Here is a 27,779-nt window from a genome sequence, read left to right on the forward strand (position 1 = left end):
GCACTAAGCGCTCATGTTCAGCTAATTAACCACCATGACCCCCAAATCTTTTTCAGGATCACTGCTTCCCAAGAGAGTCTCTCCCTATTCTGTAAATCTGTCTTACATTATTTTTTCTAGACGTATAACTTTATATTTAGCCATATTAAAATATATTATTGATTGCTTGTGCTCAGCTTACCAAGCGATCCAGATCACTATGTATCAGTGAGACATCCTCATTATTTACCACTCCACCAATTTTTGTCTCATCTGCAAACTTTATCAGTAATGATTTTATATTCTCTTTTAGGTCATTAATAAAAATGTTAAACAGTATAGGGCCAAGAACCAATCTAAGCAGGACCCAACTAGAAACACCTGCTCAGTGACGATTCCCCATTTAGAATTATATTCAGAACTGTCAGCCAATGTTTAATTAATTTACTGTGTGTCATGTCAATGTTGTTTCATTTTCATTCTTTAAGCAAACTATTAAGTGGTACCAAGTCAAATACCATACAGAAATCTATTACATCAACACCATTATCATTATCAACCAAACTTGTAATCTCATCAAAGAAATATCGAGTTAGACACAATCTATTTTTCATAAGCCCATGTTAATAGGTATTAATTATATTACACTCCTTTAATTCTTTATTAATTGAGTCTCATATCAGCCATTCCATTATCTCACCCTGGCTCGATGTCAGACTAACAGGCCTATCACTACCTGGGTCACCCCATTTACCTTTTAAAATATTAGCACAACATTAGCTTTCTTCGAGTCTTGTGGAACCTCCCCATTGTTCCATAAGTTACTGAAAAGCAACATTAATGGTCTAGAGAGCTTCTTGGCTAACTCTTTTGAAACTTCTGAATTCAAGTTATTCGAACCAGCTGATTTAAAAATGTCTAACATTAGTAGCTGCTGTTTAACATCCTGGGATGGAAAGTGTTTCATCATCGTCAGATCATATGAATACATAATCGGTTCCTTCACCCTCAAATACAGAACAGACACATTTATTAAACACTTCTGCCTCTTATGCATTATTATTAATAATTCTACCATTTCCATCTAGTTATGGGCCAATATCATGGTTAGGATTTTTTTTGTTCCCAATGTATTTAAAATACTCCTTCTTATTGTTCTTAACTCTGCTACCCATAGATTTCTCCTTGTGTCAGTTTTCTAAAATTCCAAGCTTTCTAATAATTTCTAAATGATTTTATGTATTCTAATTTATAAAACCCAGAACCTAAATGGGGACGGAGGTTGGACGTGATGAAGGAGTGGAAATGGAGGACTGTCATTATTTGAGCCATCTCAACATTTTTTATTCAAATATAGCTAGAAACAGGGTCCAAATTGCTTTGAATTCATATAATTGCTCTCTGTGACAATAAGCTATTCTTTCTTTGGCTGCTAACTCAGAAAGGTCTGAAAACCATTACACTACTCGGAATATAATACGTTTGTTATCTAACAAATAATGTTAACAAAAAGCCAATTTGTATTTGAAAAAACTGTTGATCTCAATACTGGAAAAAATATGTTTCATTTAGTAAAACTTGTTGAATAATTATGCTATAGTTATCTTGCGTCTCTTAGTTCTTTTGTCACAATTGTGATCTAAATGTAGGGATAGTTGTTTTCTACCTAAAGTCTAAAAAACAAAAATTAAGTAAATACATACCTAGAAATCTGGCCCTTTGAAACAACAGTTAGCAACTTATCTGTGAGCAGAAATATTAAATAATTAAATGGCAAAGTAAAAGGTTTTGAAAAGTAACAGTAAGTATTGGCTTCTCAATACCAAGTATCTTTAAATAAAACTGCCTTGTTTTAAAGTACCTATAGTTATTAAGTCTATTAAGTAACTGACAACCTATGCTATTGCATAGGTGTAATTAATAAAGTCACACATGTAAAAAAAAGCCAAAAATGGCTAAGAACTTAAAAATTGGATGGTAACAGACCACAAATCCCAGTGATGATTGAAGCTGGTGATATTCTCAACAAAAAAAAGCTTTCAACCATGCGTATGCCTGTTTCCATTGCTTCACACTGACTCAGACATTTTAGATTTCAGAGTGACATACAGTGACAGTCCTGGAATCTTATATAGATATCATGGATTAATTACCTGCCAAATGCCACATTTAACAAAGCAGTTTATTTTTAGAAGGCCAGCCACCATATTTTTACCAGTTAACTTCATTTTAAAGGGAAAAAAAATCCTCTATCACTTATCAGATGAAGTCCTTTTTTTGCTTTGGAAAGTAAATACACAAAAACATTTTTAGCCTATTATGGTCTATGCAAATTTCAGCACCAAGCACATTAGAAAGACCTAAAAACATACTACAGAATCTGTAAAAGAAATGCTAAAAATTCCTAACAACCCCAGTAAGTATAGTGAAAAGACTACGTTTAGTACTGCCATTCACTTGCCCAGTAGTTATATATTCATAATTAGACTATAGGGGAGGTGCACCTGAGAGGTGATGAGCATTATGGGAGCAGGGAGAATGAATGGGGACAAGTGGAATGTTGAGTACATGAGAAGGGTGAGCAGCCATGTGGGGAAAGCTACTGGCGGCATGCACAAGAAAAGTAGGCAGGGGAACACTGCCTCTTCCCTGACTTTTCCACTCAGTGAACTGACATTGGCTCCCCATGGAAGGGAGTCACTGCTCCAAGTGAGGGCAGATCAGTTATAAGGAACTGCTGGTGTTCCCTCTCTTCCAAGGACCCATAGTCTTTTTCACTTCTCAAGTCTCTACTTCAGTCCATTTTCCCTCAATTCCCCTTGCCCCATATGACTCAGCATAGCTATTGCCACACCTTTATGCCCCTCAAAGTTCCACTCATGTCATGTCCACCATATGTATCCTTATAGCCTCTTGCCCACAAATCTGCTCACTCCTCACTTCCCCAGGCCCACGATCACTTCCTACGTCCCCAACCCAAACGTATCTTCTCCAGAAATTTTTTGCACCAGTACCCCCCGTATACCAATCTACTGCCTCCCCTTTACTCACCAAACTTTGGTGTCCCCAACACCCTTGAATTCACCATGTCCACTTATTGACGATGTCCCCACCCACAGCCTCCCCAGCCCATTGGCAATACCACTTAATCTTCTATCACTACTGTGAAGTTCATGATAGATACCTTTGTTCAAAATTCTGAATTCCATCAATTCTCACTGGTGCTGCTTCCAATTACTCAAGAGGAAACTGAAACCCAACACTCTACCTTGGTAGATCTGAAGGTAGATAAAATGCCCTAAGGTCTAACTCTCCATCACTTGGGGCTACCTCTGAGGTACAGTAGAGCAGAACATGTACATGGGTGGGAGAATTGTGAAACAAAATAACAAATACTAGTAGTTGGAGACTAAGGGCAAAAACTTCAAATGTGCTTGCTCAAGAAACTCTGTATTCCCAATTTAAAATGTAAATACTGTTATGACCATGCACAAGTTGGGGTTTGAGCACACAACCCTGACATATATTCAGCATAAGGGTTTGTATGCACAATGTAGGCACTTTGTGGATAGCCAATTGTGTAAAAGTGTCAGGGGACATTCACTTTAATTTTTAGCGAAGTGATGTAGGGATAAGTCTAATGTACTTGTACCACATTGCAACACAATTAAAAATGGGTTGGTTCCATTGTTTTTTGTTTCACCTTTCTCTGTCCGAATATGCACAAACACACACTCCCAATACACAGACCATGTGGTAGAAGAATGTCCAAGAGAATAATCAGCTTCAAAACTGATTTTTTAATTAACTAAATGACCTACAGTTTGACAACTTCTCTTGAATGTTGAGAAGGCTGCAAGAGGCTAAAGCACACTAAGCAAGACTAAGAAAGATAAACAGTATCTTCCGCAAAGTTCTAAATCATCATACCATTGGGAAGGAATTAGCATTAGGTAATTGTTTATTTCAAACAACATACTAAGCTGGGCACTGAACAAATTACCAAACAAAATTTAACAGACAAAAGACAGATACAAGCAAGTGTGGCAACACTGGTTAGGTTATTTCTTTTAGAGACAAAAGATAAATTCAGGCTACAAAGGTAGGCAGGGGGTTCAATCTGTGCTACAACAATTAGAAAAACCACCTCAGAAAATGTTTACCAAGACAGAAAGCCTGTAAGAAAGTGAAAACATATCATGTGAGACATTTCAGTTTCCTAGATACTCGGTGAGAGTGTGCTTAAATAATCTAAGGAGCCAGAGAAACAAGGTGGGTGTGGTAATATATTTTATTGGACCAACTTCAGTTGGTGAGTGAGACAAGCTTTTGAGCCACACAGAGCTCTTTTTCAGATCTGGAAACAAGGTACTCTCAGCTAAACAATCTGTTCCAGCTGGCATTTTGCTGTAATGCTCGGAGTACCCTTCTGAACACCTGAAGAAGAGCCCACTATTAAAATATTTATTCCCCATGTAAGATCTTGAACTTCCTGTTCATGAAGTACAAGTTGGAGGTTGTGCTGGAGAAAAAAGTTTCTTGGATTGGAGAGGCAAGTAAAGACGTTACTGAGAATGACAGAAGCTGAGGACTTCTGCCCACACCAGACCCTACATGAACACTGAGCGCTGCAGCGAGTATAATAAATACTCTAGCTAGTGACAAACTGGACAATTTATTAAGAGTTATAATATTCTTCTCTGGTGGAGATACAATCTTCTCCAAATATACTCACATTCATTTCATGTTTTGTCATTATGTTGGGTTTCATTCTCTCTGGCTATACGTAATAGCCAGAGATGCCAGAGAAGAAAAGATTTTAATGGTTCCACAGAGTTGCAACATTCCTTATTATGTTATTCATCAAACCACCCTCTGAGGAAATGAGAAGCTAATTCATTCAAATGATATTTATTTCAAAGCTTATACATTAGTTCTGCTGATTTTTCTTGTTAGAAACTCCATCTGGAAATATACTTCGAAGACAACAGAACAACAATTTTTCAGGACAAATCTGCAACACAGTGTGATTCAAAAGAATGGAAATAAAATTGCTCTGAAGGTAGTTTTTCTCTGCTTTTTTGGACAACGGCTAAATATCTAAGCAGCCAAGGTTTGAAAAACTATTCCCACACATACACCCAAAGAAACTCTAAGAAGCCACCCAAAGCTTCTCTTAATTTTAGTTCTCATAGTCTCCCAAATACTATTTTCATATTTGCCACTGATTAATACAGTACCTGATTTCAAAATGCAGTTATCACATTATCCTTTGGCCACTGTGAAAACTAATAAGCTTATCCGAGATTTGGGGCTATATTCCATAATCACATTTTCGTTCCAATTGTTGCCTTAAAACACACAGGCTTTATACACAGGCCTGGAATGCAGTCTTGGTGCTTCCCTTTATTAAACTTCAAGAAACTCCCAGTAACAATAGCATCACACTGATGAAATGATCTTATGACACAGCAAAGACTGGATGAACAAGTTGTAGGAGATTCTTTACTGTATAACCTTTGCCAAGAAATATACTCCCAAGACCTAATTTTGCACTCAGTTACACCCATGCACTTAGCTTGCAAAGTTTAGCCCCTGCTTTCTCAAATAAGATGACATCTTGATGTTAGATGAAAAAAATCTCAGAGACTCTTGCAGTCTGTGTGTATAGGGGAAGGTATATGAGGGGGGAACATATATTCTATACATACCACCGCTACACTTACAAAATCATGACATAGCTTTTTAAGACCAGAAAAAGAAGAAAGACAGCTTTGTGCCAACCTTACCTGGCAGATCTAATTTACCAATGAAGTACTTTGATACTATATATTACCTGCTGATCAGCACTAGAGAAAACCCCCAACACAGGAATATATGTTTAGGATTATCAAGGTTTTTAACTCTTTGGCAACAAATTTAGAGCAATAAAATGTATACTTTGCACTTTCAACCATCAGTAAGGTTCCTGTAAAATTATGTTTGTTACAGTGCATAGGTAGCTAACAATTCCTAATTGCTTGTACTCACCTGTAAACATTTTTGTCACAGTTTTACTCTGCTTGCGAGCAGAGCAGAGGAGGAGCAACCAAGGAGGGAAGAACTCGTAGTGATCAGCTAAAAGCTCTGCAATAGTTCCAGATATGCCCGTAGAAGTCTGTTCACCTTCTGCAACATTACAACCCTCATCAATCGAATCTACAAGCAGAAAGAGGCTCTGCTGGGGGGGCTTCATCCCCAAAAGTGGAAGCAGAATGCACCTGTAAGAATTATTAAACAAAACAAAATAAAAAATCAATATTCTAAATATATTGCGCAACACACAAGTTATTGTAATAGTCATTCATGTCAAAGTGACAACCTTTTAAAAGTACACTACCATTTTTAAAACTATCTGAGGAAAGGATTTTAGACGGTTACTTTTAATTGAGAATATACTGTCGTAGACTAAGGTTTTTATTAAATAAAGGTATTCTGAATAAAGGCAATCTGATCAATTAGTGATGTTCATCTTGACTAAGCAATGCTAGTGTTCTGGCAACATCAGTAAATTACAATTTATGAAAAGCATATACATTTTTCAAGGGCCCTTAGAAGAATTTTAGCTTACAAACTACGTTTCTCTGTTCAAAGTTTAGAAAGTTCACTAACATTGTGTACCAACTAATATTAAGTACTTTTTATCACAAACTATGCGTGAGTGAAGATGGTGAAAAGTCTCAAAAAAGAAAAAAAGCATACCTGAGCCTTCTAAGTTGTCAGTGTTATATACTTTACAAAAAGTTTAGTTTTACAAAGAACCATGATCCTATATTTATATTTCATGCTGTCAAGACCAAAAATAATTTAACCCAGGTGTGCTATAGTCATTTTGGTGGTGTATTTCCTTGGGATAATGAAATTGTAGTTTTTTCATTCCTACTCAAGTGGCAAAGATCCCAAGGCTGTGGAACCGAATTCGCAACAATGATTCCTGAGCGTGCAAGGGTCCACATTAGTGGATCCAATTGTAGGATTTAGGCCTAAATATATTGTAAATAATAAATTCTCTAAAAACATCTAAGGCAACCAGATTCAAATGTATTTAACATTGTTCTCATACTGAATGGCATTATTAAAAAACCATGTATACTCCACTTTAAAATACAGCCTACCTTTGCATTTATGTGTATTTGTTTACAGTCACTAGTACACAAACTATACTTCATAATTGCTAGAATGTAACTATTTATTCAGCACTTCCATTCTACATCACAAAGACAGGTTAAAAATTTCCAAGCACCTGAATGATGCAGGAGCTTAAGATCTACAGATTACCAACGGAACTGAAGCACTTAAGTGCCTAAACTGCTTTTGACAATTTTACCCAGAGGTCTTTTGACAATTCAATTTTACAGTGAAAAAATTCTGAACAGGATGCTGAGATATATCACTGTGATGGGTTAGGATCATGTAAGTACCGAGATCGATTAGATGTTTACATACTTTTGTAGGTTTGCTCTTTTGGTACATCCCCTAGGTAAATAAGTCATATGACTATTATAAGTCCAGTTTCAAAAGGTAGATCCTTTCATTTGTTTTACTAAATGAATTTAACTTGTAAACGTTTTAACTAAAATTTAATGATTAGTTGCCATGCGGTCAAATTAAAATATAGCAAACTCCTTCCCACTAATGGGGAAACACTGCCCTCTTTTCAGATGTGAAGAGTCTCCCTTAGCAGTACTGAAGTGGTTTTCCTCTTGAGAAGGTATGGCGGGGGGAGGAGATGGATGAGAAAAAAGAGTAAAAAGAGAGGCTGTGAAAGAAGCATCAGTTCCTGCACAGCGTGGTAGCATGTTCCACCAGATTTCAATGTGTGTTAGTGCACTACACTACCAAAAATACTCCTACGGAAAAGCAAGTAGTACAAGATTATACAGTATACACCTTTTTCTCTCATACTTTCAGTATATTTAACATTAAATTAACTTTTAATTCTCCCCTACCTTTTTTCAGGTTCCCAGGGATTATGTGGAACAACTTCTCTAACCCTTCCTATCCACCAAAAACTCAGCTGCCCTTTCAGAAGCATTTAGTTGCCCAAATGTTACTTCCAAATAAAGTAAGTAACTTTTAAATACGTTGGAAGCGTAAAACAGCTACCAATTTACAGAAAAGAAATTAAAGTAGCTAGAGGATCAAAATTATTGCTTTAAGGGATGCCAAGCTCCCAGAGAAAGAAGACAGATACCCATATTCTACTACCTCTGTCCCAAAATACTGCCTCTTCCCTGTCAGTTATTTATGTATGTTTCATTGGTGGATGAAATTTTTGCACTGGATCTTTTTCTATCAAAACAATTTTTCTTCTCATGTAGTTCTCTGTGTGAAGTTAGTTTTACATTTCAAAGTAATGTGTCATATCTGAAATTAATTGATAGTGATGGCTCCAGTTTTTAAATGATAAAAAACCCCATTCTAATTCAAAGCAACATAAAAAAACAAAAAGAAAAATGCAAGTGATCTTTTCAAGACACAGTACAAGTGTATCTGGATTTCTCATAGTTTCCTTTTTAATATTCACTTATTGTGAACACAACTAAATAGAATTATCAAGTTTCATGTTTGGGAGGGGGGAGAAGTCTTCACTTATTTTGTTTGATAAACATTATTTTATTTCTGAATCTTAACCTAATTTAAATTCCACCAGAAAAAAAAAAAAGTGATGAATTACAGTGTGAGTTGCAACCAGTCCTCCAAGGTTAAAGGATCATAGCAGAAGAAGAGCAAGTAGTAAAGGAACCATTTATTACGCTCTCTTTTCAAAATGAGCTTACAAACCACTTGCTAACCTCCTCTTCTACCAGTGTGATGACCTCAGGCCTATGCAACAGATTCTTCAATCAGAAAGCTGTTCACAGAGTGAAATAATGCCTGAAAAACAGGCTTTTTTAAAAACAATTTATTCTGTTTTTCAAGAAGAATGAACTGTGATTCTTCATCCCTTCTTGTTTCAGGTCAATGCAGACACAGTAATATGTCTGGTTTCAGAGTAACAGCCATGTTAGTCTGTATTCGCAAAAAGAAAAGGAGTACTTGTGGCATCTTAGAGACTAACCAATTTATTTGAGCATGAGCTTTCGTGAGCTATGTCTGGAAGAAAGAGAATATGTAATTGTACTAAAGTGACCTAAGAAGAGTTTTGGCAGTGGAAAAATATGATCCCTAGACATTACACACACTTTCAAAACAGAGATGCAGTAAGATGGTGGCTGAATTTTCAGAGAACATTCATGAATGCAATACTCAGATTTCAGACACTATTCATTTTTACTTCTATATAACTTATGCACTTGAAAAAAAATTAAGTGCATATTAAAAATTCATTAATTCAATGCAGAATTAACACAACTTCTCAAAACCGAGTGTGCAAATGTATATAATTACTAGGGCTGTCAATTAATCGCAGTTAACTCACGTGATTAACTAAAAAAAATTAATCACAGTTTTAATTGCACTGTTAAACAACAGAATACCAATTGGGGATGAGCTTTCGTGAGCTACAGCTCACTTCATCAGATGCATACCGTGGAAACTGCAGCAGACTTTATATATACACAGAGAATATGAAACAATACCTCCTCCCACCCCACTGTCCTGCTGGTAATAGCTTATCTAAAGTGATCATCAGGTTGGGCCATTTCCAGCACAAATCCAGGTTTTCTCACCCTCCACCCCCCCCTCACAAATTCACTCTCCTGCTGGTGCTAGCCCATCCAAAGTGACAACTCTTTACATAATCAAGTTGGGCTATTTCCTGCATAAATCCAGGTTTTCTCACATCCCCCCCACCCCCATACACACACAAACTCACTCTCCTGCTGGTAATAGCTCATCTAAACTGACCACTCTCCAAGTTTAAATCCAAGTTAAACAAGAACATCTGGGGGGGGGGGGGGGGGGGGAGGAAAAAACAAGAGGAAACAGGCTACCTTGCATAATGACTTAGCCACTCCCAGTCTCTATTTAAGCCTAAATTAATTGTATCCAATTTGCAAATGAATTCCAATTCAGCAGTTTCTCGCTGGAGTCTGGATTTTCATCATCTGGACCCATGGAAAAGAAGCCCTTGAGGAATTCCACCATGATTTCAACAATTTCCATCCCACCACCAACCTCAGCCTGGTCCAGTCCACACAAGAGATCCACTTCCTGGACACTACAGTGCTAATAAACAATGGCCACATAAACACCACCCTATACCGGAAACCTACTGACCGCTATTCCTACCTGCATGCCTCCAGCTTTCACCCTGACCACACCACACGATCCATCGTCTACAGCCAAGCTCTGCGATACAACCGCATTTGCTCCAACCCCTCAGACAGAGACAAACACCTACAAGATCTCTGTCAAGCTTTCTTACAACTACAATACCCACCTGCAGAAGTAAAGAAACAGATTGATAGAGCCAGAAGAGTTCCCAGAAGTTACCTACTACAGGACAGGCCTAACAAAGAAAATAACAGAACGCCACTAGCCGTCACCTTCAGCCCCCAACTAAAACCCCTCCAACACATTATTAAGGATCTACAACCTATCCTAAAGGATGACCCAACACTCTCACAAGTCTTGGGAGACAGGCCAGTCCTTGCCTACAGACAGCCCCGCAACCTGAAGCAAATACTCACCAACAACCACATACCACACAACAGAACCACTAACCCAGGAACTTATCCTTGCAACAAAGCCCGTTGCCAATTGTGCCCACATATCTATTCAGGGGACACCATCACAGGGCCTAATAACATCAGCCACACTATCAGAGGCTCGTTCACCTGCACATCCACCAATGTGATATATGCCATCATGTGCCAGCAATGCCCCTCTGCCATGTACATTGGTCAAACTGGACAGTCTCTACGTAAAAGAATAAATGGACACAAATCAGATGTCAAGAATTATAACATTCATAAACCAGTCGGAGAACACTTCACTCTCTCTGGTCACGCAATCACAGACATGAAGGTCGCTATCTTAAAACAAAAAAACTTCAAATCCAGACTCCAGCGAGAAACTGCTGAATTGGAATTCATTTGCAAATTGGATACAATTAATTTAGGCTTAAATAGAGACTGGGAGTGGCTAAGTCATTATGCAAGGTAGCCTGTTTCCTCTTGTTTTTTCCTACCCCCCCCCCCAAGATGTTCTGGTTTAACTTGGATTTAAACTTGGAGAGTGGTCAGTTTAGATGAGCTATTACCAGCAGGAGAGTGAGTTTGTGTGTGTATGGGGGTGGGGGGATGTGAGAAAACCTGGATTTATGCAGGAAATAGCCCAACTTGATTATGTAAAGAGTTGTCACTTTGGATGGGCTAGCACCAGCAGGAGAGTGAATTTGTGTGGGGGGGTGGAGGGTGAGAAAACCTGGATTTGTGCTGGAAATGGCCCACCTGTTGATCACTTTAGATAAGCTATTACCAGCAGGACAGTGGGGTGGGAGGAGGTATTGTTTCATATTCTCTGTGTATATATAAAGTCTGCTGCAGTTTCCACGGTATGCATCTGATGAAGTGAGCTGTAGCTCACGAAAGCTCATGCTCAAATAAATTGGTTAGTCTCTAAGGTGCCACAAGTACTCCTTTTCTTTTTGCGAATACAGACTAACACGGCTGTTACTCTGAAACCTGTCAGAATACCAATTGTAATTTATTAAATATTTTGGATGTTCTTCTACATTTTCATATATATTGTATTCTGTGTTGTAACTGAAATCCAAATGTATATTATTTTTATTACAAACATCTGCATTGTAAAAATGATAAACAAAATAGTATTTTTCAATTCACCTCATACAAGTACTGTAGTGTAATCTCTTTATCCTGAAAGTGCAACTTACAAATGTAGATTTTTTTTGTTATGTAAATGCACTCAAAACAAAACAATGTAAAACTTCAAAGCATACAAGTCCACTCAGTCCTACTCCTTGTTCAGCCAATTGCTAAGACAAAGAAGTTTGTTTATATTTACAGGAGATAATGCTGCCCTTTTCTTATTTACAATGTCACCTGAAAGTGAGAACAGGCATTTGCACGGCCCTTTTGTAGCTGGCATTGCAAGTGCCAAATATGCTAAACATTTGTATGCCCCTTCATGCTTCGGCCTCCATTCCAGAGGACATGCTTCCACGCGGATGATGCTCGTTAAAAAAAAAGTGTTAATTAAATTTGTGACTGAACTCCTTGGGGGAGAACTGTATGTCCCCTGCTCTGTTTTACCCACATTCTGTCATATATTTCATGTTATAACAGTCCCGGATGATGACCCAGCATGTGTTGTTTATTTTAAGAACACTTTCACTGCAGATTTAACAAAACGCAAAGAAGGTACCAATGTGAGATATCTATAGATAGCTACAGCACTTGACCCAAGGTTTCGAACCACCAAAAAACTTTTAACCTAGCGGTTAGAGACCTCACCGAGGATGAGAGGTTCGAATCCATTTTTGTCTGTCTTCTACCTCTCAGGAAAGTCCCTAAAGAACTGGGTTATAGGTAAGCTTGGCAAAGTTTCATTTTTTATTTTTTAAAATATTTGATCATATCTGCTTTTAAGTTCCACCCCCCCAATTTTTATTTAACTATTTAAATTTTCTTAGCGGCATAAAATTACAGAGAGTCAGACAATATTATTTAATGACAGTAGATGTTGAGATTCAAAAAGTTAAAACTGTATAATCATTTAAACAAATTTTCAACATCAAATTTTCAACATGTCAAAATATACAAAGTAAGTAGCCTTAATTCAAACTTTAATAAGTTCTCAAGTAGCATTTTTCTTTCTTTGGTATTTGTAAATTTTGATCATCTCTGGAAATATTTTTCCATCAGTTTGTATGTGTACAATGATATCAACATTTAGATAAAAATCTAATCAACAAATTTAGTTATAGGGTATTCTGTGGTGGGTCTTTCTCAATCCCCCCTGTTGAAATTGTTGCACTTTGTACAAAAAATTAATATTCACTGGAACAGGGACTCGAACTTGGGTCTCCCACATTCTAGGTGAATGACTCTATAGCCAGCAGTTAGGGTATTCTCACTCTCTCTAGCCAATGAGTATTTAATTATTTATACAACATGGAACAGTGGATTTGGGTTAGGTGCATAAACACAGGAGAGGGTTCACAGCTGGGAAACCTGAGAAGAGTTAGGCACTCAGCAACTTTTGGCTCTCCTCACCATTTCCTACTGGCTCACTTAGATGGCTCCCTGCTCAGCTTGCTGGCTTTTGTGAATACCACTCTTAGGTGTCTAAAACATTCCATACCTGAAGAAGCTAATTTAGGACTAAGGATTCCACTAGGCAGTAAGGTGCCTAAACTTGGCTACTGTAATGCTAAGCTAAATTCCCTCAGTGGATCTAGCCTGCAAGATCACTAAGTACATACCAGCTAAAGTTACAGAGCAAAACTTTTTCTGTTTGGCCGCTGGTATACAATTCCCTCAAATGCATGCAATATAGCTATAAAACAAACCCAGGTTTGTAATTTCTTGTGGACTGTAGGCCATTTGGAGGAAATCTCTCTGGGTGCATTTATTTTGGCTATGGTTATAGTTGTGGCTTTAAGGTTTCTCTCAGCAATTATTTTGTTTTTGCACTGGTAAAATCCCCTTGCTACATCTGCTGTAGGCAAACACTACAACTAAGTTAAATGATAATATTTTACTTACTTAGAGATATGCCAAATTTCCAGTTAGCCCAAAGGAAAGCACAATACATAAGAACACAAGAATGGTCATACTGGGTCAAATCAATGGGTCATCTAGCCCAGTATCCTGTCTTCCAACAGTGGACAGTGACAGATGCTTCAGAGGGAATGAACAGAACAGGGCAATTTATTAAGTGATCCATCCCGTCATCCAAGCCCAGCTTCTGGCAGTCAGAGGTTTAGGGACACTCAAAACATGATGTTGCATCCCTGACCTTCTTGCCTAATAGCCATTGATGGACCTGTCCTCCATGAATTTATCTAATTCTTTTTTGAACCCAGTTATACTTTTGGCCTTCACAACATCCCCTGGAAATTAGGTCCACAGTTTCACTGTGTGTTGTTTGAAGAAGTAATTCCTCATGTTTGTTTTAAACTGCTGCCTATTGCATTCGGTGACCCCTTGTCGTGTTATGTGAAGGGTTAAAAACCACTTCCTAGTTCACTTTCTCCACACCCTTCATGATTTTATAGACCTCAGTTTTATCTCCCCTTTACTCATCTTTTTCTAAGATGAACTGTCCTAATCCTTTTAATCTCTCTTCATAGGGAAGTTGTTCCATACCCCTAATCAATTTTGTTGTCCATTTCCCAATATATCTTTTTTTGAGATGGGGCAACCAGTACTGTACATAGTATTCAAGGTATGGGCATGCCATGGATTCATAGAGCAGCACTATGATATTTTTGGTCTTATTATCTATCCCTTTCCTAATGGTTCATAACATTTTATTAGCTTTTTTGACTGATGCTGCACATCGAGCAGATGTTTTCAGAGAACTATCCATGACGACTCCAAGATCTCTTTCTTGAGAGGTAACAGCGAATCTAGAATCCACCATTTTGTGTGTATAGTTTGCACATTTTCCAATATGCATTACTTTTCACGTATCAACACTGAATTTCATCTGCCATTTACCTGCCCAGTCACCCAATTTGTGAGATTCCTCTGTAACTCTTCCCAGTCATCTTTGGACTTATCTCGAGTAATTTTGTATCATCTGCAAATTTTGCTACCTCACTGTTTACCCACTTTTCCAGATCATTTATGAATATGTTGAAGAGCACTGGTCCCATGACAGATCCTTGTAGAACCCCACTGACCATTTATTTCTACCATTTGTTTCCTATCTAGTTACTGATCCATGAGGACCTTCCGTCTTAGCTGACCGCTTACAAGCCTTTGGTGTCAGACACGGTTAAAGGTTTTCTGAAAGTCCAGGTACACTATTTCCATTGGATTATCCTTCCCATGTGCTTGTTAACCCTCTCAAGGAATTCTAATAGATTGGTGAAGCATGATTTCCCTTTTCAAAGCTGTGTTGACTCTTCCCCAACATGCTGTGTTCATCTATCTGTCTGATAATTCTGTTCTTCCTGATGGTTTCACCTAATCTGCCTGATACTGAAGACAGATTTACGGGCCTGTCATTGCCAAGATCGCCTCTGGAGCCTTTCTAAAAAATTGGCATTAAATTAGTATCCTCCACTGATCTAGCACAGAGGCCAATTTACAAACCAGAGTGTGTAATTCTGAAACATCATATCCGAGTTCCTTCAGAACGCTTGGATGAATACCATTTTGTCCTGGTGACTTATTACTGTTTAGTTTATCAATTTGTTTCAAATCCTCCTTTACCAACACCTCAATCTGGGACAGTTCCTCAGATCTGTCACCTAAAAGGATGGCTCAGGTGTAGATCTCTCCCCCACATCCTCTGCAGTGAAGACTGATGCAAATAATTCATTTAGCTTCTCGCAAAATGAGGCCCCATTCTCAGTTGTCCTAAACACCATTAATGACTGAGAACTTCCAGTGATGATTTCTAGAAGCACAGCATAAAATTTAGTGGAGCTCACAGGAATCAGAATTTAGGGAAATATATGCTTTCTTGTAGTGGTAGGGCCATAGGGAGTATTTTGCAAGTAACCAGATTTCCTTTTCCTACTTATAATATGTAGAGAAGACAACTAAAATATGACTATAGTAACCACATCGTAGCTGGAAATTCTTTCCTCATGCCCGTTAGAGGGCTGGAGAAGGTTGCTTATCTTCTTATATTTACAAGCAGGACATGTTTGCTTTATGGTGGATGTGTAATATGATCACTTTACATAACCTGTCACTTTGATTTCCAGCTCCTTCTTTTCTGGATCTTCCACAGTGGCACTGATTTTGTCGCACAAATTAAGATCTATACCTCAGATGACTAAAATAATTTACACTAAATTATCATTACTTTTTCTTTCTTGGTTGTTTTCAACTAGCTTCTAAATATCCCCTTGAATCTCTCATGTTGGCTCAGGGAAATTAGGATAAACTAGATTTTTGAAAAACCTCAGTTAAAAAATATTTTAATGTTTATTCGAAAGCAATCAAGTAAACACAAATAATAGATTAAGTCCATGGAACAAAAATGCCCTATCAGTTTATTTTTAGAAAATCATATGATTGGAAACCAACCCATAAACTAGTTACAGTCACTGTTCTCTGTGTTCCCCCAGTTTCCCAATCTGTAAAACTGAAAAAAAAAACAACCTCCTTTGGAAAACACTTTGAAATTACTGATAAAAGGCACTATAAAAAGAATGAAATTATTAAAAAGAAGTTGTTCATCAATCAGTGCTCTCATTTTGACATACAACAGAATGTATAAAACTGCAGTTAGTTTTACAACAACTTTGTAACCAAATGCATTCCAAAATTAAGCAATTTGGTCTTTTTATTCTCCTCCAGTAAACAGCCAGCTCCCTTAGCCATACAGAATCAATCTTCACTCCCAGTCAATAGAGCTCCTTCAATAACCAATGTTATCTAAACAAATACTTTGCCTCAGTCTTTAATAAGACTAAAGAGGATCTTAGGAATAATGGTAGCATGACAAATGGGAATGAGGATATGGAGGTAGATATTACCATATTTGAGGTAGAAGCGAAACTCAAACAGCTTAATGGGACTAAATCGGGGGGCCCAGATAATCTTCATCCAAGAATATTAAAGGAATTAGCACAGGAAATTGCAAGCCCATTAGCAAGAATTTTTAATGAATCTGTAAACTCAGGGGTTGTACCGTATGATTGGAGAATTGCTAACATAGTTCCTGTTTTTAAGAAAGGGAAAAAAAGTGATCCAGGTAATTATAGGCCTGTTAGTTTGACATCTGTAGTATGCAAGGTCTTGGAAAAAATTTTGAAGGAGAAGATAGTTAAGGACATTGAAGTCAGTGGTAAATGGGACAAAATACGACATGGTTTTACAAAAGGTAGATTGTGCCAAACCAACCTAACCTCCTTTTTTGAGAAAGTAACAGATTTTTTTAGACAAAGGAAACGCAGTGGATCTAATTTACCTAGATTTTAGTAAGGCATTTGATACCGTGCCACATGGGGAATTATTAGTCAAATTGGATAAGATGGGACCAATAGGAAAATTGAAAGGTGGATAAGGAATTGGTTAAAGGGGAGACTACAGCGGGTCCTACTGAAAGGTGAACTGTCAGGCTGGAGGGAGGTTACCAGTGGAGTTCTTCAAGGATCAGTTTTGGGACCAATCTTATTTAATCTTTTTATTACTGACCTTGGCACAAAAAGTGGGCTAATAAAGTCTGAGGATGATACAAAGCTGGGAAGTATTGCCAATTTAGAGAAGGATAGGGATACCCTACAGGAGGATCTGGATGACCTTGTAAACTGGAGTAACAGTAATAGGATGAAATTTAATAGTGAAAAGTGTAAGGTCATGCATTTAGGGATTAATAACAAGAATTTTAGTTATAAGTTAGGGACGCATCAATTAGAAGTAACGGAGGAGGAAAAGGACCTTGGAGTATTGGTTGATCATAGGATGACTATGAACTGCCAATGTGATATGGCTGTGAAAAAAGCTAATGCGGTCTTGGGATGCATCAGGAGAGGTATTTCCAGTAGGTATAAGGAGGTTTTAGTACCATTATACAAGGCACTGGTGAGACCTCACCTGGAATACTGTGTGCAGTTCTGGTCTCCCATGTTTAAGAAGGATGAAATCAAACTGGAACAGGTACAGAGAAGGGCTACTAGGATGATCCAAGGAATGGAAAACTTGTCTTATGAAAGGAGACTCAGGGAGCTTGGCTTGTTTAGCCTAACTAAAAGAAGGTTGAGGGGAGATATGATTGCTCTCTACAAATATATCAGAGGGATAAATACCGGAGAGGGAGAGGAATTATTTAAGCTCAGTACCAATGTGGACAAGAACAAATGGATATAAACTGGCCACTAGGAAATTTAGACTAGAAATTAGACAAAGGTTTTTAACCATGAGAGGAGTGAAGCTTTGGAATAGCCTTCCGAGGGAAGCAGTGGGGGCAAAAAAAAAAAAAAAAAAAAAATCTATCTGGCTTCAAGATTAAACTCGATAAGTTTATGGAGGAGATGATATGATGGGATAACATGGTTTTGGTAATTAAATATTCATGGTAAATAGGCCCAATGGCCTGGGATGGGCTATTAGATGGGGTGAGATCCGAGTTACCCAGGAAAGAATTTTCTGTAGTATCTGGCTGATGAATCTTGCCCATTGGTCAGGGTTTAGCTGATTGCCATATTTGGGGTCGGGAAGGAATTTTCCTCCAGGCAGATTGGAAGAGGCCCTGGAGGTTTTTCGCCTTCTTCTGTAGCATGGGGCATGGGTCACTTGCTGGAGGATTCTCTGCTTCTCGAGTCTTTAAACTACGATTTGAGGACTTCAATAGCACAGATATAGGTGCAAGGTTTTGTTTTGTAGGAGTAGTGGGTGAAATTCTGTGGCCTGCGTTGTGCAGGAGGTCAGACAAGATGATCATAATGGTCCCTTCTGACCTAAATATCTATGAATCTAGTTGAACATACTAACATTAAACTGAATCCAAGTTCCCACAGCTTTATGCATTCTAGATTGGTCACTTTACAAAACTTGAAACATAACTAACAAATGACAAATCTGACTAGTCTGGATTTATATATTGCCCAGACAGACAATAAGCAGAGACTGACTTCTATATAGAAGATCATAAATATTAACTTTCAAAGCAAATATTAACCACAGAAAAGGTGGGGAGAGGGGAGGCTGAGGAGCTGGGGCACTGAACTATTAGAGGAGAATACACTCTACACTCTGACTCTTGACAGATGTATTTTGAGTTTATATTCTAGGTAATTACACTTCTGATTGTTCTGTAATCATGTAATAAAAGGCACTACCACAAGGCATATGCACGAAGTGACTCAGTAATGGTACAACAGGTTAACAATCTGGGTTTAATGTTAGATTAGTCTTTTCAATATATTTGATCTCAGGAGGTAGGGAGCTATGGAGACTATTTCTGTGTGACATGGGATTCTGCAGCCACCTTGGCACAGCAGACTGGGTCTAGACCACCATATGTCTAATTACATATCTTCTGGGGTTTTCAGTGTACAGGCTGGACAGTAAAATGAAGCTTTTGACAAGTCCAATTCCAAAAATACTGGTTAACATGAAAGAGTTCTGCTGGAATTCATCTCATACCTGGTTGTATACTTGGGGTAGAGTATTCCCTTTTTTGTTGCTTTACCATATATATATATCTTTTCCCCTCATTTACTGAGTCAAAATGCTTGCTTTCAATCTTTAATTTCAGTAGCCCTTAGCGGCAGAGAAGTCTTTATATTCCATTCTTTCTTTGCTCTAATACAGTCTATGTGGTTATTTTGTTTATCTTTCTCTCCCTTCTATTTCTAGCAGATAGTTCCTTACATAAAGGTTTTATTAACTTTCCATACATCCTTGTATAGTATCTACTGTCCACTCTGCACACTTAACTTTGGTATGTATTCTATAGTTTATTTAGTAAGATCCATTTTTAGCATTATCTATAATAGAACAGGGCAATTGATAGCTGTTATTGTACTATCACTTTCTTTTCCCCCCCCTTTACCATATACAGGAACAAACAGGTTATAAACAGGGTGCCTTAGGGCACCAAAGACAGGAATGTTTTTCCTTTAAAAAAAAAGGAAAAGGAAGTAAACAAATAAGGAAAAATGTCAGCATAAAATATTTGGGAATCAAATTAATGCAGGTGTTAGAATATTCCTTAATTCGTGTTTTCTGGAAAATAATCACAGTTCCATTTTTGTGGGATGAAGGGTGAGATCGAAGGCTGAAACAGGAAGCAGCAACATAGTAGGATACTATAATGGAGTTGATTTTGAAATTGCGGCATACTGCTGGGTATGCAATAGGTTAATGAAATGGCTTGGATAGTTTACCTGATACTAACTATCCCAAGGACAAAGCTAGTATGAAATATACCTGTACCACCACTGCCACTCCTCATGCCCAAGATAACGTCCCCTAAATTTTAAGGCAATTCACTGGAAAAAGTTTCTTGCTTCACCAGGGTTTAAAATGCCAGTCATTTTAAGTTTCTTATCATTAAAAATTATATAGCAGAGGAGGTGAAAGGAATAGCTAGTATATTCTTGAGTTTGGTGAGAATACAAACTTTCACCAACTGCATCCAACATCTGATATACCCATGAATAGACCCTCTCCTGCTGTCTCCTAGGACGCTTCTTTGTGAAGCTACACAGCAGAATGATGTGGTATCTAGGTATTTATACCATGCTCATTGATAAAATACCAAAAATGTACATCCCTTCCTCATTGTTTTAGAAGGAACAAATCAATAGAACAATCTTTGGACTGTAACTCTTCTTGTGTGGTCCCACTATTTCCTCTCTTGCTCTCCCTCTAGTACATCTACAATGCAACTGTCAAAATCTTCTTGCTTGACCCATACATGGACCACAGTTACCCTCCCCCTTTCTGAAAATCCCTAGTAGCCCCCACTGGACCCATCAAATACCTATTAAAGCAAACAGATTCCTGTCCTTGCTTTCAAGGTGTGGCACACTTACATGCCAGCAAGTGTCTCTGATCTTTTGATCACATCCTACCTGCCACACCTTGAAAGCAAAGGATAGTATCGTATGGCTTTCTTCCGTTCCACCCACACCATGAATCATCTTAGTGTAGCGACAGGATCCCACTCTCTTGAAAACCCACTTCCTTTACACCACCTTCAAAGGCCACCTCCCATGCAAACATCCCCACCACCACTCCAACTTTTTATTTAAAAAGACACAAATAATCACCATCCTCTGGGTCTCCTAATCTAAAAGACAAATGGAAAAGAGAATAAATTCTTCAAGCAGGAAATATATCTTTATATCTAATACACATGTGGATGTTACGAAGCATCGTTAATTTAAAATGAATTAATAGCTATTACTACCTCACAGGCAGATTTCTCACTCTTCCTGATATATGGCCATTCCACACATTAACATCCATTCCAGGACAAGAGCTAGGTCCCCTTCAGAGTATTGCTCCACTTCTGCTTTCAGCAATAAATCAGTGGTTCTCAAACTTGTATTGGTGACCCCTTTTACATAGCAAAGCTCGAAGTGCAACCCCCCCTTATAAATTAAGAATACTTAACACTATTATAAATGCTGGAGGTGAAGCAGGGTTGGGGGAGAGGCTGACAGCTTGTGACCCCTCACATAATAACCTCATGACCCCGAGGGATCACAAACCCCAGTTTGAGAACCCCTGTTCTAAATGCTAGTTTCTCCCAGAGTTCTAGGAGCTTGTGTTGACATACTCAATTCCTGCTAGCTCACAGAAGCCTGTTCTAAATCTTTCGTGTGGTTTAAAAAAAAAAAAAAAGAATTTGAACACTGAGTCACCTGTCTGACAACTAATTAAAAAAGTAACTCTCAAAACACTGGCACAAGTCCTGGCTGTTGGGAAAAAATAAATCAGGACTAGTTAAGTAGCACCATCTTAAAGCAAGTGGACAGAAATTCATTATAAGAGTACTAGTCTTGTTTTTTATGATTACATGAAAGAGGTTTCAAAACACTAAAATATATACTAGTCTGTTCTAGTCTAGTCTAGTCTGCAGGAGCTATTAGACTTGTGAAATACTTCACAGGAAAAGATGGAAGATTTAAGATTGCACTAGGTGGATGAAAGACGAAACATTAGTGTCTATTAAAATACAAGATGAGAAAGGTCTATAACTTGTCATAATTAAAATTCCCTAAGGGAAACTATCTTAGAGCAATTCAAACTGAATAGGTTAAATGGTATTATGTTCAATGTGTTCACAATGATTCCATACATAAAGAGAAGAATCCAACTTACTCTTACAAACACTATTACATCACCAGAGGTTCTAAAACAGAAAAGCTTCTAGAGAAATTTCACCAAGTACTTAAACTTAATACTTAACTTTCTAATACTCTAGAGCATCAAGCTGGAGAGTGAGAACATGGAAGTACAGTATTCTTCACACAAGACACTGTTTTATTAATTGTGATAAGTAAAAACGTAACAGGCAATCCAGAATAGTCGCGTTTTAGTTTGTACCCTTTCAAAATGGAGTATACCACCTATTGCAAAGTAAGCAGGGTTTCATTACAGTTAAGTGGAGAAATGATGTATACTAAAAAAATAAGAATTTTCTTTATGAAACATGCAATTTTACAACAGAAAGTTAAAAAAGGCTCAGTCAGAACTACTGTCATAAATATAAAGGGAAGGGTAAACCCCTTTGAAATCCTTCCTGGCCAGGGGAAAGCTCCTCTCACCTGTAAAGGGTTAAGAAGCTAAAGGTAACCTCGCTGGCACCTGATCAAAATGACCAATGAGGAGACAAGATACTTTCAAAAGCTGGGAGGAGGGAGAGAAACAAAGGGTCTGTGTGTGTCTATATGCTGGTTTCTGCCCGGGATAGACCAGGAATGGAGTCTTAGAACTTTTAGTAAGTAATCTAGCTAGGTATGTGTTAGATTATGATTTCTTTAAATGGCTGAGAAAAGGATTGTGCTGAATAGAATAACTATTTCTGTCTGTGTATCTTTTTTGTAACTTAAGGTTTTGCCTAGAGGGGTTCTCTATGTTTTTGAATCTAATTACCCTGTAAGATATCTACCATCCTGATTTTACAGGGGGGATTTCTTTATTTCTATTTACTTCTATTTCTATTAAAAGTCTTCTTGTAAGAAACTGAATGCTTTTTCATTGTTCTCAGATCCAAGGGTTTGGGTCTGTGGTCACCTATGCAAATTGGTGAGGCTTTTTATCCAACATTTCCCAGGAAAGGGGGGGTGCAAGTGTTGGGAGGATTGTTCATTGTTCTTAAGATCCAAGGGTCTGGATCTGTAGTCACCTAGGCAAATTGGTGAAGCTTTTTACCAAACCTTGTCCAGGAAGTGGGGTGCAGGGTTTTGGGAAGTATTTTGGGGGGAAAGACGCGTCCAAACAGCTCTTCCCCAGTAACCAGTATTAGTTTGGTGGTGGTAGCGGCCAGTCCAAGGACAACGGGTGGAATATTTTGTACCTTGGGGAAGTTTTGACCTAAGCTGGTAAAGATAAGCTTAGGAGGTTTTTCATGCAGGTCCCCACATCTGTACCCTAGAGTTCAGAGTGGGGGAGGAACCTTGACAACTACCATTTGAGTAGTCAATTTCCCTTTAATCTGGTGTGCTGGTTCCTTGCAGTGAAAGAATTATTTCTTCACCTCTGCGTTGGAGTTATCTTCAGTCTGTGTCCTGATCCTTGCATTATTTTGGACTTTCAATAACATCTACTTTAGAATAAAGTTACTGCATAATTAAAGCTAGGGGTCAAATGCTATGTTCTTTAGTGCAAAACCCAGGAAGTGAATTACTAGATCATGTAACTACATATTTCTAATTTAGTCCAGTTGGTTAAGCACAGAGAAGAACGGTATTCAGGATAGTCTATGTGAACTGTTGCAGAGAGTAATAAGTTAACAAGACAGCTAGTGATTTATAACAACATTTAGCATTTATATACTGTAGCCTTCAAAGTATATATCCACAGTGGATACAATTACAGTTTAGTTTTATGGGCTTATTTTATTTTGCTTTGTTCCTTATTTCTCTCACCGAGGCAGTCTTGGTCAGTTTTGGGTTTTTAGCTAGATCTCAAAAGATCTTCTGATCTTGTAGGTAATAGCACAGTTTACCATAAACAGAGAAGAAGGTCCTGTGTTGTAACAGTAGACAGAGCCTTCAAAAACTATTTAATATGTAGGAAGAGATAAAATATTTGCTATGTTTACACTTTTTCAAAACAATGCAGATTTTTTTGACTGAAGGTCTTATTGTAGATAGTTTATTTTTAAAATTCAAGTTTATCATATCCACTTGATGAAGGTGGACGTTCTTGACATAGCATTTCAGAACCAGGGATCAAGAGTTCAAAAAAAAACCAAACACACACTTTTTTTATGGTTGACTTTTTGGTACTGGAGTTATAGAAAAGAGAATATCTGTTTTAAGTATTGTTACATACAAAACATGCATGCATATGTGGACTTTTATACTTTCTTTTTAAAGAGTGGCCTTTTATATTTGCCTATTATGTGTTCAGAGCTTTCTCAAACAGCAGCAGAAAGAAATTAGTCAAGTCAGTTTCATTGCTGCTATTTAGAACCCAAAGGACTCAGCAAGGCTGAGAAGAACCATGACTATTTCACTCTGCCGCTGCCTGGGAAAGCTATGATCACAGCAGACACTGCCTGGAGCTATTCACAGGGAAAGAGGATAACCGTCTCCCCCCCCACTCCCCCCCCCCAAAAAAGCACCACCCACGCAGAAGCCGGGGATGATTGTGGTGGTGTCTTCCAGCAGCCAGGACCTGGAAGGAGGGGGAAGGATGTAGTGGACCCTCACTGCAGCAGTCAGGAGACTCAAGTAAGAGAGGACAGAGTATGAAGAGTCAGGTTACCTGACTTTTCCAGAGGAAAATACAAAAGATGACAGAGCACAGTGCAGACAGCACACTGTTAGAAAAATCAACATCCTCCTACTTCACGGCAGCCTAGCTTTAGGCTACTGCAACTATCCACAGACTAGATCTAGCTGGTTACTACAGTCCAGCTGGTTCCATATCGGCCTCTGGCTAATACACATCTAGTAATTTTTTCCAGCCTTGATGGTAGTATGGTCTTTCACTAAACTTAGCTCTATTAAAAAGGAAAAGCTGGAACACCAATGTGCCATGCCCTCACCTTTTACTCTCAAAGTTAAGACCTTTCTCACAGCTATGATTTTGAACTTATGAGCATCAGTGAAACTCTCAAAGATAGCGTCCACTTCATACTGCTGACAGCTGTGAACAGCAGAGCAGGCAAACAGTATGAAGTAGACAGCACTGTAGTTATGCATTAGGGAGGTGGACCCAAAACACTGGGGAGGGGTAAAATAGCTAAGATCCATCCTACTCCCCTTCAAAGCAGCCAGGATCATCTCTAGACTAAACTCTTGCCTCAGCAGCTAGTGATGTGGAGCTTCATAGTTTCAGACACCCACTGGTCAAAGTCCAAGCAGCAAGAACCCGAAATGGCAGCAGTCATTCAAAAGAGAACTGGCTGTTGCCTCAATGGTGAAGATCTACACAATCAGTATTTTAAAAATTGAACAGTAAGCACCATCAATCTAAAGCACAATCTAGTTCATATATTTCCACCATGCTAGCAAGGTGCCTCAAATAAATAAATTTAAGACACTACAGTCCAAACAATGAAACATACTAATTAACTACTTGATAAAGTCTGTGTAATTCCTGAACATTCAAATTACTATTATAAAAAGAACAGCTTCTTCACAGTTCTCATTTGACTAGTTATACTAAAATACTAATACACTTGAGCAATAAAATAAATAAATAAAAGAATAAAACCAAAGATTTTTCCTCATTTGCTTTTAAATGGGACTATGCTCAGAAAAGCAACAGTAAAAAAAAGGGACTGTGGCGGTGGTGTATATTTATGATCTCTCAGTGGACTTCCACTCCACTTTTGCTCAGTAAATAAGTAATTTTTTTTTTCCCAAACTGCAAGACCTGTAAAACTCAATCTGAAAGCAAGACATGTTCTCATCACTTAAAAGGGAGGTAAAAGCCATCCTGAAATTGGAACTTTGTTGACAATACAGCAGCCAGAAAAAAATCCAGCTCATTCCCTGATAGCACTGCAGAGTCAATATTGCTAACAGGAGGAAAAATAATATATAGTAAACTTTTGTCTCTAAAGAAAGCTGACTGAATACACAGATTGAGTAAGATTTTAAATCAAATTTCTGACCATGAAACACAAAAGCTCTAGCCCTTTACACATTTTTCAAACACATGTCATTCCAGTGAACAACACAGCTACTAATGTAGGTGAAGTTACTTATGTGCATGTAAATGTACAGGATGACAGCTTTTATATGGCAACTTCTGGACATATGATTTACTGCTGCCCAACGCGATGTACTCCAGTACTACATAAGCTTTCGTTTCCAACTCAGACACCCAAAAGCAATATATACCCCAACTTCAAACTTGCACCTAACAAAAAATGTTCAGTGACCTCCTATGCTTTTGTATAAAACAGATCAGCATACGTGGTCACACATTTCATGCACTTGAAGTTCTACTGCTTTAACACTGCTGACACTGTTAAGGTTTTGCATTAGAATGCATGTTTGACAAAACAGAAATATATATAGTCTTTATATATCCGTTGGAAATGGAAGTGAAAGCCTTATGGAACCCTAGAATATGGGAAGATGACAAAGAATGTGGATGTCTCTCCCTTTAGCATTATTTTCATGCCTATGAATTTTTTGGGTGGATGGTGTATATCTTGCTGCAACCTTAACTGTCACTAAATGTAGTTCTGTTTATTAATTTCCTTGTTTTGCCTTTAAAATAAAAACATTTTTTTGCTATACTGCAGTGGATAAATCCCCAGAATCAAGAAGAGCTGAACCTCCATAGGAATCAGAGGGAGAACCTGTGATGCTGAAATTGCTCCTGTGACAACCCTCCTGAAGAGCTGTGACATGCCACACTAGGTTATGCTTCCATGAAAGTTTAATCCCTATTTAAAAGGAAGCGTATGAAGAAGAACCCTCTATGTTTAGCACAGATGACAACCTATCAGCTACAGGAACTTCCATGAAGAATTCCATGCAACACAGACTCGGAGCAGCTCTTCCCTTATCTTCTCATATCTTGGTATTCATGGCCTTAATCAATAACAAAGGTAGTTAACTGCCTGGGAATTTAAAAAGTTAGAAGACTTGAATTCTTCTTGTCCTCTTTCCCAGCTCCCGGAAATTTCTCCTGGGCTATAAGTGTAGTCGACGAATTTCTCTCCCCCAGCTCACTTTCAACTCCATCCTAAATGAAGATTCAGCAGGCTTGCTTTGATGCAGCTATTTTCCATTCTGGCAAAAATATTATAGAATATACTACAGGCAAACACTACTTCTGTATAATGGATATTCTAGAAATCAGCATATGAGGAGCAATATGGCCAAAGGACAGATCCCAGAGTATTTGAAATTTCTTTAAAAAGGGGTACAAAGGAAAGTAAGGGGCCAGGAGAATTGCCAAAGGTGGTGATATATGAACTATTAGTTTCAAACTACCACGCACAATTCAAATAGCACTCCAAGTTTATATTTTGTTTTGATTTTTGCCATTTCAATGTTTTGTTTTGAAAGAGATAAGCTCCCATTAAACACAACTTTAACTTATGTTGCAGCTAACCATTGCACTGTAACATTCAATAAATAACCACTCAATTTATGGAAATTAGAAGTGAAAGTATTATTTACTATCCACATAGCATGGTGATAGGTGCATTTTAAATACCTACACAGTAGTGCTTGAGAAAAGTATTATATTAACAGCAGTGGAGTCTGGTCGTACACTGGTGACTGTTGTACCTGCATTACGAGAAGTACAAACTTGCCTACTACCCCACCTTGCCAATGTACCTCACTGCCTGACCTAGAATGACAATATTGAATGGTTAGGGAAACAACTATTCTTCCAACACTGGCTGAGATGGTCAAGTAAATAAGCTAATTTATGCCAGTTAAAGAAGAAGGCTGCATAATGTGGACATGTGAGCACTGAGACCATTGAATCTTTCCCTCTCACAGCCACGGA

General features: G+C 38.0%; 1 protein-coding gene across 4 annotated transcripts in view; it reads right to left on the bottom strand.

Annotated features, from left to right (window-relative positions):
• ANKRD50 (ankyrin repeat domain containing 50) overlaps positions 1 to 27,779 on the bottom strand; it is a 50,873-nt gene that overhangs the window by 16,853 nt on the left and 6,241 nt on the right. For all 4 annotated transcript variants that reach the window (XM_048847274.2, XM_048847275.2, XM_048847273.2 and 1 more), the window contains exon 3: positions 6,010 to 6,239. In XM_048847274.2, coding sequence (XP_048703231.2) covers positions 6,010 to 6,239 — 230 coding nt within the window. The remainder of the gene's footprint in view (positions 1 to 6,009; positions 6,240 to 27,779) is intronic.

This window comes from Caretta caretta, chromosome 4, assembly GCF_965140235.1.
Source record: "Caretta caretta isolate rCarCar2 chromosome 4, rCarCar1.hap1, whole genome shotgun sequence".
Taxonomy (NCBI): Eukaryota; Metazoa; Chordata; order Testudines; family Cheloniidae; genus Caretta; species Caretta caretta.